This window comes from Symphodus melops, assembly GCF_947650265.1.
Source record: "Symphodus melops genome assembly, chromosome: 17".
In the NCBI taxonomy this organism is placed as follows: domain Eukaryota; kingdom Metazoa; phylum Chordata; class Actinopteri; order Labriformes; family Labridae; genus Symphodus; species Symphodus melops.
The window spans coordinates 13,120,983-13,133,722 of NC_136707.1; the positions used below are offsets into that span (position 1 = coordinate 13,120,983).

Here is a 12,740-nt window from a genome sequence, read left to right on the forward strand (position 1 = left end):
CTTTTGTGTTCAGACTGGCAAAAAAATCAAACCACATACAATCTGGATGTGTTAAAAATCAGATTTGGAGGTGTAATGTGAGCAAGGTCTTAGATCGGATTCTGATCGGATTCGGGGTAAAATCTGATTTGGGCAGCAGTCTGAACAAAGCCTTCAATGGGCTGCTCTCCCAAAGGCAGGACAATGACACTGTAATGCATGACAACATCTCTTGCAAATTCACTGTCAACCATAAAAATATCTTATTTAACCAGACAACAAAAAAGTACATTCAATGAAAAAAGATAATGCAGAGCACTGGAGTTGCTCAGTTCAATATCATTTTAAACTTTTTAAACTTAGTTTTCTTTTAATACTTATTTAAAAATAATAATCCAACCCTTATACGATTAATATCATTCAGGAAGGCATTAGCAGGGGCTCATGCCTTTGTAGGCCCCTTAATGTGCATGTTGGCTATCGCAATGTACATTAGTAATGGGACAGTCAAGTAACAAAGTAACACATTGCATGCATTTAATGCCCCTAATTTATTCTGAGACGTCCCTCCCCCCACTCACAGGTGTAGTCAAGTGTTTTAATCATCTCAGGTGCAGACACTCCCTCTACAACCTTTTGACAGTCTTCCCAGTGGTTCAGGAACCTGGGAAGCAAACAGATGGAATCCAAAGGGAGCAAACGGGAGCAATGGAAAAGGAAAAGGGAATATATTCTGGCAGCGGCAGGCAATGTAGTGGGCCTGGGCAATGTGTGGAGATTTCCTTACCTGTGCTACAAGAATGGAGGAGGTGAGTTTTAGGCCAGCCTGTGTCCTATAATATTTGGCATGATTGCACATCATGAGAATAGGTAACAGTTAAAGCTCATCAAATGTTTAAGACAAGCTAACCTTGTATTTTGCAAATAAAAATAAAAATATGATAATAGCAAATATCCCTCATTAAATACAGCATAATAGTTGCTCATTATCATATACAAACTGCAGCAAAATAATAGGCCAGAAATACATTATTTTATGTCAACAAAAAATCATTGAACTGTTTTTAAATTGTTGTAAAAGAAAAACTTGCAGTGTACACCGCTCAGTGCAGGATTATTTTTTCAGACAAAGTGTTAATGCAGGTTTTAAGACATATTCTATAGACCCTCATGGTTTAGTGCCTAAGGCTGTTTGCACGACTATAGACTCTTGCTGAAGGCAAAACATTTTCTTTCAAAACATCCTGTTTTCATGAAATAAGCAGCATGTACACACGAGGGATTACAATTTCTTTTAGCAAGTTACTGCACCTGTTTGACATGAATTTAATTCTTTTGTAAAATCAAATCGAGTAAATGAAGTTCACAGATTTTTTTTCCATGCAGAAAGAATTGCTTTGTTGTCTGACTCTGATTTTTTTTGTAGCCTTTCTCAGGTGAATCTGTATTGTTGTGTCATTTAGACTTCTTTTTGGTCAATGGATAAACCATATCCATTCTGGGTATGGACTTTAACTACTGAGACAATTCAGAATTATAATGGAATTCCTCTTTAAAGAAGAACATTGCATGTGTAGAGCCACACCATTGGGTGTTGCCATCATAAACGATGAAAAAATCAACAATAGCATTTCAACAGGCGGCTGATGGGACTGACCTGGCCTTTTTTAGGCCACTGTTTAACTAAAAGAATCGCAATCTGTCCTTTATGGAAAGTAACTGGTGAATTGCCATGTGTTTATGAGTTTTTTATACAGTTTAACACATACATTGTATTCTCTTGCATAGTCACGTGTCTATTTTATTATTATCCAGCTGTCCGGCTGTGCTGCCTCTAGCCTGTTGGTGTTGACGGAGGAGGGTGCACAGTCCGAGCGGATGCTCAATGCAAACTTACCTGGTGGAAGTTCTGGGTGATGGTTCATTCACGCCTGAGCTGTTTGACAAAGCCTGATGCACTTTTTCAGAGATCAAACCAATAAGATCACTTTTAGACAGTAAAATCCTTTAGAACATTAATTATAGCAAGTTAAAAAGTAAAACAATGCTGCTGGAAATGGTTTAAATGTCTGAAAGTTGAATATATGACAAAGTTCTTTTTTTTTTTTTTAAACATTTATTTTCAGGGTGTAAAACAAAGCATGTTTAAAGTTTGAAAGGATGATTTGTGTGATGAATTTTCGGTGGTTAGTTTGGGCTGTGGTAGGGGCCCATCGGGATATTTTCTATTTTCATAATAACTCAGAGGCATTCTTGCTTTGGATGAAACAATTCCTTTTCTCTGTTTAACATAGCTCATTTGGTCTTCATCCCAGTAGAGTCAGTAATCTCTGTTGTATTATTGTTTTTCTCTCTTTGCAGGGGTTTTCCTGTTGCCTTACTTTATCTTTGCTGTGCTGTTGGGCATACCACTCTTCCTGCTTGAGACTGCGATTGGTCAGTACACACAGGAGGGTGCTATGACCTGCTGGACCAAGCTCTGCCCCCTGTCAAAGGGTAATCACATTCTACCTGATTGAGTCAATTTGAACAAAGACATTTTAAAAAACCCTGTGAGATTTGTTTCCTATTCCGTATTTCATATATATATATGGTTGTGAACACACTTAAACCAACAATGAGAAGGGTTTTCTATACAGGTAATTCGTTTCTTTGAAGTAAGTACATGTCCTGAATAAGTCAACACAACATAAATGTCAATAATGGAATGCTTAAAATTCTATTTATTTTACTTTTCTCTTCATGGGCTCGAGGCAGTCTTTAAGTGCTTTCTTACACAACCTGTTTGCTCCATAATAGGCAAGATTGTGTTGAATCTGTTAGTAAATATATTGAGCTAGAGGAGTATTTACATTTAATGTTGTCATGAGGATGTGACACATTGCAGGTTGGAACAAATTGCAACATAGACTTTAGACAAGGAAACAGAAAACATAATGAAGCAGGGTTAATATGTGAGAGTGTAAAAGTACTTTTGTTGAGGTGAGTTGCAAAAAGGTTGTCTATAGAGACTGAATGTAGTCTGTTGTAGCCCAAGGGAATGGTGGACATCCCTGAGTCCTATACTACGAAGCGAGTTCAACATGTCCAGGGTCTCTTTGGGTTATCTGGCTTGACAAACCCTGACATACGAGATCGTGATTGTCAGTCCTACGATGTCGGTTATCAACCTGATCCGTCAACCCAGGGTTGCCAAGAGCGCATTCATGTAAAAGGAACGGAGTTAGCGTCATTTAACCTATCACAATCATCACCGCGTCTGCCGTCAGCAGATCGTCATATCTACAAACCTTATATTTACAAAAACTAAAAACTATATTAACGATATAAATACATTAAGACAAACGGGCTCCCTAGAGACACAGCTGCAGTAACAAATGCAGGAAGGACAAAAAAAGGAAAATCTGCGAGTAAAAACTACAGCTTATATTTGTCCCATCACATGAAGTGTCCTCCCCCCTCTAGATCAACTCCGGGAGCTCCACGATCAAAAGATCTGATTGGTCAGTGGGCGGAGATTTTCAAAGTTTGATCTCTTATCTCCAACATAACCTGCTCCGGAGCAGGATAGGTGTTCAGCATAAGTTACTGTGGTGATATACCCAGATAAAAAGTAATTGACCCTCGTAGGACTGAAAACCCAGGGTTAACCCTGAAGTTCCCTCGCTAAGCTCAAATCCTGCTTCGTAGTATAGGCCTCAGGCCTGCAACTGTGACATTGGCCTTGACATGTGTTTTTATTAAAGTTCTTCAGGTTGGTTTCACAGGGACGTGTATGCTGTAAAAAAAAAAGGAAGCTTCAATATGGGCCTTTCATTGCTTTGGGAAGATGGATCGAATTGGTCAGAGTCAAAATTAATTAAGGTATTTTCTCAATATTTTCTTCCTTCAGGGACTGGCTATTCAATCATGGTGATCCAGTTTTATTCCAGATTCTACATCATTATTCTTGCATGGGCCCTACTTTACCTCATAAACTGTTTCCGAGACCCTCTGCCCTGGACCACCTGCAACAATCCTTGGAACACAGGTCAGTATATGTGATGAGATTAAAAAAAGCGTATGTAGAACTCACACAGAACTTTCACCTTCTTAGAGCAACTTTATCACTAACTCACATTGTCATTGTCAATGACGTTGCAGTACTTTTGGACTTCCCACACAAGACTTAGCCTGATTAGAGGAGATAGTATTCTTCCAACCTGGGATGTAGGGACACCCTGAAAATCTGATCGAGTTTAAATGTGGAAAAAAGCTGTGACAACTAGTGGAACCAGGAAGCAAAGTTAAAGTCTGAAACAAGGCCTATCAAAAGATACAATCCAACCTCAGTTTAGATTGTGATATTGATATTAAATGCAGAGATCTTTTGTAACTTTTTTGATGACATTGGTTGATGGCAATGACCAGAATTATGTGCTAGGGGCAGCTGGAGGAATGAGGTAGAATGCATCAAACAGTTACTCAAGAGGGTAGAGCAAGAAGCTGCTTAGACATTTTTTGGTAACCTCAGAAGAGTCCAGGAGACAAGTTTACAGATGACACAAATGATTGCAAAATTGATTTAGGAAGATTTCAACTTAATGAATGTCATCAATTACCTCCTATCAATAGACCTCTGTGTTGAGCTCACCTCTGCAAACGACAATGAAGTACATGTTGGCAACTTGACTGATAACTGGACAGCTAGAAATATCACCAAATCTTCAGTCTCAGAGTTCTGGGAGTGAGTAATTAATAATACACGAATGTGTTGTGTTTGATTGCAGCATTAAATCAATTACAAATTGTGTTCTGTTTTTGTTAAAACTGAAATTCTTTATTGTGTAACCGATGAAGGAAAGGAGTATTGTCCATGTCTGGTGGAATAGAAGAAGTTGGCACAATAAATTGGGAGCTGCTGCTGTGTCTCCTGGCTAGCTGGGTTGCCTGCTACTTCTGCATCTGGAAAGGTGTCCGCTCTACTGGAAAGGTCTGTGAATAAGGGTGTGGAAATTCAGGGTCCAAACCTATTTCCTCCAAACAAGGTTCATACCCCTCTCTTTTCAGGTTAAAGTGGCCCAGTTGGGACCCTTTGAGCTCCACTATTCAAGTGGCACGTCTATTTCTTTCTGTATGGCCCTTGTCAGCCATCTCACGTCGCACAACAAGTTGAATCCCAGCCAGTGTTCAGTTTAAGATGTCTGCTAATTGACAGTTTAACTCACTATAGGCCAGCCAATCTGCCCAACTTCTTCAGAAACCAATTTCTGCAGAGAGGATGTTATTAAAGTTGACTTTTTTAGATAGAATATTTACTTTTGCAGGATACTTTTTAAGACTATTTGAAACAAAAATCGAAACTTACCTTCCAGGTGGTGTATTTCACGGCTGTGTTCCCATACGTGACACTGGCTGTCCTGCTGATCAGGGGTTTGACACTGCCAGGAGCCTGGCAGGGTGTGGTCTTCTACCTGTATCCAGATCCGTCTCGCCTTGCAGACCTTCAGGTGATACAACTTTGACAAAACATGCAGCTGATAATTCATTTAAGAAGAAGCATTTGGACAGTGTAATGTTTTTTGTTTTTTTTCTTTTGTTGAACAACAAATATTCCTAAGGGGAATGAGTAAAGACAACCAGTTATAGTGACAACGGATTACAAGTTTTATTTCTTGTTTGGCCATTAGGTTTGGATGGAGGCTGCTGCCCAGGTCCTTTTCTCCTATGGTGTTGCATCAGGAACCATTATCACACTTGGCAGCTACAACAAAGTCAAGAACAACTGCTACAAGTGGGCTGTCTATTGTACCACAATGTGATGATAGTCTTGATAAACCAGTGGGACATGTCAAGTATTTTTTGCATAATGATAATAATAATAATTAATAATAAGAATCCATTTTATTTGATGGTGCCTTTTAAGCCACTCAAGGTCACCTTACAGAGGATAAAAGCATCAGATTCTGATAAAAAGCATAAAATAACAAAGAGTGTTAAACCCGAACATTGACATAAAAAAAAAACAAAAGACAAGTGTAGTGTGTTGTGACGAGTTAAACTAAGTGAGCTAGTTTAAACAGGTTTGGGTGTCCACTTTGGTTCAGTACAGTTTGGTTCAGTTTGGCACAGTACATTCTGATCTAGGATGCGTTTCCACAACCAACCTACAGCCTATATTATAGTATATAAATAGCTGTATTTGATAAGTGGAGTGTAGCTGTGAAATAGTGTGACAGGATAGCAGCCCAATACAGTGTGGCCCTTATTTAATTTAAGTTCAACAAAGAAGAATGCTACACAGTGAATAAAGATACCATTTAAGTCCGGATCGGCATGCTAACAGAAGGGTACCAAAAAAGTAGCAGAGTAAGGATCCCTTAAGCCCTGTTTCCAACAAGCGGTTCAGTTCAGTTCATGACGGTACGGCACCATTTTTGGGGCGTTTCCATACACTAAAGCTGGGTAAGATCCCCACATTACCGACCCGTACCTTTTGGTACCCTTCTGTTGGGGTTCCAAGTGTATCAATCCAACCCTAAAAGGTGGAGCTAGACACTGCAGTCAGCTTAACACTGCAGTGGTAAGCACAACCCCGTCATGTTTGAATTCACAATTGATTGTTTTTTCGTCTGCATTTCTCCTGGCGGCACACAGCCTTCTCTGAAACAAAGCTGCATTGCATTTTGTAACAAAGAGCCACATGCCAATGACAAAGCAGATGAATTGCTGGATGTCTTCCATCTTTGTTTTTTTTTTACGTGTTGCGTTTTTCTCCTTTTGTTGAATTTATTAGCGGGGTAGCTGTTAGCGATTAGCTGCCTTCATTTGACGCTAATACGTAGCTGACGAGGCTGTCAACATCCTGCTTAAAGTGTGCCTACCAAATACGACACAGTTGGCTGGGTAAATGCAAACAGGATCAGGCTTTACCGAACCAAACCATACAAAGCTGTACTGATCCAGACTGGACTGCTTGTTAGAAATGGGTTTTATTTTTCGTACCATTCCCAACTTTTGGAAGTGGAAACGCCAAAAACGGTACCCGACCAAACTGCCCAGACCGCTTACTGGAAATGGGGCTCATTCAGCCTCTAATAGCTCCAAAGATTGAGCACCATTTGTTACCCCAATGTGCTTTTGTTCAAGGTCTAATCCACAGCATCTAGCGCTAATAATATTCAAGTATACACCCATAAAATGATCCTGCTCTATGCAGTTTGTTTTTTTTTGTGTCTGAATGTGGAGCAAAGCGGCACCTTAGCTCTGTGTTTCTGGGCTGGGTGCTGGTGTGTCCTCCAGCTACTTACAGCTATGTTTGTGTGTATGCAGGGACACTCTGTGGTTGTGCATGCTCAACAGCATCACCAGCTTTGTTGCTGGTTTTGCAGTCTTTTCAGCTCTGGGGTACATGGCACACCAACAGGAAGTTCCAATCAACATGTTGGTTGAATCAGGTATGATTCAAAGGCAAATAAAACCTTAATGCTGGCAAAGACAGAATCATAAAACAACTTCTGTCCTGCCAGGTCCTGGGCTGGCATTCATTGCTTACCCTCAGGCTGTAGCAATGATGCCCCTGCCTCAGCTGTGGGCAGCATGTTTCTTCGTTATGCTCATACTTCTGGGACTGGACACACTGGTAAGAAGTAATCACTCATCATAATGACAGCGTCAAGCAAATCTATATAATACATACTGTACATTTGTGCTGAGGAGGTTCTTAAATTTGTATGGCTTTGTTTTCCTGCACTCTGATCGCTTGGCTTTTTAAGAGCTTCAAATGCAGTCATGTTATTTGTTATTCACCACATGCAGATAGGTTCATGTATCATATCACCCAGCCATTTGACATAAGAAATATACACTTCAGCAATACTTTAGGTCCCCACAGTACATTTTACAGTACAAATCATACCAGAAACATGGAGTGACAGTTAAGCCAGTGTCTTTAATCTGCATATTTGTTGTAACAAAGAGATTCTCCTTTCTGTCTGTTTGCATGTGTAAGTTTGCAGGTTTGGAAACTATGATTTCGTCAGTGGTTGACATGTTCCCAGAACAAATGCGCAAACCGTGGCGCAGAGAAATCTTCCTCGTATTCGTCTGTATTGCTGGCTTTCTAATACAGATCTCTCTCACCACTCAGGTATACCACACAGGCCTGTGTACCCTTACGTTTACAAGCTTTCATCTAACATTAGAGTAGTATTTAGTAAGTGACATAATATGGTATTTGTGTCTGTACTGTGTTTTCCAGGGGGGAGTGTATCTGTTCGAACTAATTGACTACTATGCAGCAAATGGAGCATGTATATTATTTGTGTCTTTCGTCCAGTCTGTGGTTGTTGGCTGGGCCTTTGGTAAGTAATGTGAAAAAATGTTATTCTGTTAATTACAAGGAATACTAGTTCTTTCCAGATATCTTCATCCAGAAGAACCAGGGAATTTCAAAACTGTCTCTTAATCATTGTTTTCTTATTTGACAGTTGCTTCACTAAGCACCAGTCAACTTCTAAATTATAATGTGCTCATATTGTAAAAAAAATCAGGGGGTGGACGTCGGCTTCCTGAAAAATCTTTACTTGCTTGTTTCTTGCTTTTTGTCCAATCAAAGCACTTGAATTTATGTATGTTATCAAAAAAACGGCACAACTAGGAAGTATGATGTGTCGAGAAGCAGGTGAAGGCAGCATTCAACCAGGAGGTCCTTCTCTTATAAGGTTTACTGATCAATTGTCATTAACATACAGGGGCTGAACAGTTGTGTGATGCAATTAAAGAAATGACGGGGCAGAGACCATCCATTCTTTTTAGCCTGAGTTGGCGTTACTTCACCCCTCTAACCTGCATGGTGAGTAATAAGTCATAGGCTAAAAGGCTGTAGACTGAGTCTTTGAATTAAAGCAGTGAAGATTAATTTGAGCAATCATAAAACAGTAAGATGGGTTTTTTCTTGGCTGTATTTACCTTGAATTTGCTTATAATAAGACAGTTTAAAACAAGTACATTAAACCCAAGTGGATACAACCCAAAAAGCGTCTATTTCAGTTAAAGTGACTTTAAAGTTATCAAATGGGCCAAAATGGTAAACGTTGAATGTTTTACACTCATTAACTAGAGACTGCAAATATTAACAGACGAAGCCTGGGCGATGTCGGCTTAACGGCAGGTGGCTGCTGAGGCTCATCGGCAGACGTTTTTTGTACCACACTGTAAACTGGAAAAACAGGTTTTTTGCCAATCATGTGAATGTGACTTCCGGTGTTCCTGGAGCCAGCCTCAAGCTGACACTTGACGGACTGCAGGATTTTGTACTTCTGCATTGACTTTATTTTTCAAGACCAGTGTTCGCTGCTTGACGAGCTCTCCCTCTCAGGAAATCTCCACTGAAGTCAGTTCAATCAGGAAAGACTTAATTGAAAATGGAAACATTATTTTTTAAATATGAAATGTGCAAGTCTTTCGGGGGGCTAGACTCCATCGTGACGACTCCATGTACTCGGAGGGGTAATGAGGTCGACTCAGGATAGGATACCCCCCCAGAGTCTAGACATTGGTGTTGGTGAAGAGGAATGGAGACTGTGATGAGAAGTGGGTTTCAGCCTGAATCTGGAAGCTGCTGAGCTGGATGGAGGTGGCTAGGGCAAAGGAGGGTTGAAGCGTTTACACTGAAGCAAGATGATGGCTGTGGAAGAGAGATACTGTTTTTAGCAATTAACGACAGCAGGGTGATTGGTTGAGAACGGTTGAGGTTTACCAGAGTGTGAGGGGAGGTATTCAGGGGAGTTTTTTGAGAATGAATGAGGAGGTGAATGAATGAGAGAAAGAACACCAGTCTTTCTGTCTAAACTAAACTAAGCTCAATTAGTTGTCGGGATATTTATGGTCAAACACCATTTTATTTTTTTTTATTTTTTTTTTAAGTTGCATATTATTAGATACTTCACTAGTATAACTTAAATGGTTTACATAGGAACTTCATACATGACAACAGAGGTATAATAATGTTTAATTGACTTGTATACACAAGAAATCCTGTTCTAACAAAGGTGAAGAAAGAATGTATAAAGCTACATCAGAAGGTTCATATTTATTAATCTGAGGCATTACATGTTTTGGTATAGTCTGTTTTTACTTTTTACAGAGGTTCTACTTTTTCTACCTTTTGTTTCAAGGTTTGCTTTGTCCTCTCCTTCCTGGACTATCAGCCACTGACATCCGCTGGGGGCCATGCATACCCAGATTGGGCCTACTATCTGGGCTGGCTCATGGCTCTGTCCTCTGTGATTGCAGTACCAATCTGGGCTATCTACAAGATCTGCCTCACCCAGGGCACCCTCAGACAGGTAATAGCACTACCAAACCATGTATCTATGTATAATTATACCAGGGCTTTACTTTTAAAAAACATCTCATAACTGAAATATAAATGATATTCATTTGATTATGAGTCTGTTTTTCCTATTGGGTTTTTGTTGTCCTCGACAGCGTCTGATGGTCCTGTGGTATCCTGTTAGAGATCCTGTTGGTCCCAACACAAACAAAGAACATCTACTGGGTGTGCATATGATGGCGCCTGTCCTAGACCAATTATAAGCCTGGAAGGTCGAGGTTGTCTTAGCATGTTATGTTAAGGGAAACTGTGGCTCTTATCTTTACATATCTTGGGGTATAAATGAATAATGACAAAATGAAATGGCTGAGCTATTTTACACAGATGGTATATTGGAGGTACTAATTTGGGGTTTACAATTGTGTCTAGCACAATGCAATTTGACATTTTTCTGCAGTAGAAGGGGACCAAAAACCAGGCCCTCTGGTTAGGAAACAAACAGCTCTTCAATTGAGTCACAGTGAAGGATATGTGCAAACAAACCCTCACAAATAGCGTCCAGTACGCTTTTGTTTGCAACTGAAAGGCTAATATTTATTTTCACATTACCTGGTAAAAACACAAAGTAAAAATGTTGTTGCAGTAAGTTGCCATTTCTTATTGGTTTAAAGCCAATAACTTGTTTGCAGTCATGAGCTGTCAAGAGATAAGAAGTCACAAAGGGGACAGGAAGTGAAGAACACCAGTTGCGAATCATTATGATTTGACAAAAGTGAATACACTAAAACTGTAAATATCATCATTATCATGAGAAAATGTATAGACACATTATTTGGTATCTCAACACTTTACGGAAAAGAGAATTTTCCAGAGGTTGACTAATTTGCCCAGTGATATCACAAATTACTTCGCAGAACTCAACTACATGGCTAGCCAAATAAAGATGTCTTGAGGCTTCTCACTATTTTTTTGTGTGGATGGGTCATGACCTTTGATTGAAAGCCTTCTTTATCTATGCTGCCACTAAGTAACATTTTCAACCACTTTCATAATGTATCCTATCATTGCTATCCCGATGGCACAGTTAAAAGGCCCTCTAAAATCAAACATAAAATAAAACCAACCGCTAAGAACCTTGGACACCAACGCCACTAAGCCTGTACAGTCATGTTTCCTACAATTACAAAATACCTCAAAATCCAAATGCTCTCCCAGTCAGATCTTGAAATAATATTTCAAACTTTCAACCCCTTAGATCATGTAATCTTGGCCTTCTTTCCAATATCAAAACAAAAGGTGATAATTCTTTCGCAGTTTTAGCCCACACTCTTAGGAATCGATGCCCACAAACCTTTAGATCTGCAAAATCTTTGGACATTTTGAAGAAGCATCTAAAACTCACCTGTATGGACATGCCATCATGTAAACTAATACCTAATATCCTTCCTTGTGCGTTCTTTTTTTGCATGGTTTTGTGCATATGTTTTCCTGTTATCAATTTTGCCTTGTTCGTCTCTGTGATCTATTTCAGTTTCATTTCACTGTACGACTTGTTTGAATGTTTCCATATGAAGCACCAAGTGTTTTAAAACTGCTATATAAATAAAGACTTACTTATTAGTATGTTTACTTGAGAGTCCTTGTTTTATACTGCTATTTCAGTTGTGATACTTCAGGGTTGTATTAACTTGTTTGTTGAACACAACAAACAAGTTTTTACAACCCTGAAGGAATTTATATATAAATTCCTTTAAGGAATTTATATATAAATTCCTTCATTTCACAGGTTGCAGGCATCTGTTTGTTCACATTAGTCAATACTGTATATTTACAACAGTCAGGAAAAACCAGGTTTTCACACAGCAGACAACAATAAAAAACCTACACAGAGCTGGACACGTCTGTGCACATTGCGCAGCACCAACAATATCTTTTTAATGCTGATGTTGTGTAGCCATAGTATATATCTTCATATGCAGGGTGCGGAATACCCTGTGGTATTTGGGGCCCCCCTCTCTAACATGGGGCTTAAAAAAATAAAAAAAAATAAAAAATTGTTATGGAGAATCTGGCATCTCCCCCAGAAGGTTTCAGACACCTAACATTCATTTTCCTGCATTCTGGTCACTTTTTATGCACCAATTTCTGCCTTTTCTGAAAAACAATTTGTTATTAACATTCCAGTTGTAATGTTTCGGGTCGAGATCATTTCAATGACAGACACACAAGCACTTACCTGCATGCACTCTGAGTGCTGGTACAGTAGTACAGTTAAGAATTAACTGCGAATGGTTTGGAAGACTGCAGTGAAAACACCAAGGGTATCTGGTGGCTCCGTGCAAGAACTCCCGTTTAAAAATGTTCCAATCCCGGCCCCACGTGTGGAGAGATTTCTTATCAAGATGTAGCAAACCCAAGAGAGCGCCAATCACATCTGCAGCAAGCA

General features: G+C 39.5%; 1 protein-coding gene across 1 annotated transcript; it reads left to right on the forward strand.

The window, feature by feature from the left end:
* The first annotated feature begins 520 nt into the window (after nt 1-520).
* LOC306838537 (sodium- and chloride-dependent GABA transporter 2-like) lies at nt 521-10,657 on the forward strand. The gene is made up of 14 exons (XM_079366746.1): nt 521-788; nt 2,341-2,475; nt 3,872-4,009; nt 4,594-4,705; nt 4,819-4,951; nt 5,334-5,468; nt 5,649-5,752; nt 7,291-7,415; nt 7,488-7,600; nt 7,970-8,107; nt 8,219-8,321; nt 8,712-8,812; nt 10,137-10,307; nt 10,450-10,657. The coding sequence occupies exons 1-14, from the start codon at nt 659-661 to the stop codon at nt 10,555-10,557; spliced, it is 1,746 nt and encodes a 581-aa protein (XP_079222872.1). The 5' UTR covers nt 521-658; the 3' UTR covers nt 10,558-10,657.
* The last annotated feature ends 2,083 nt before the right edge of the window (nt 10,658-12,740 follow it).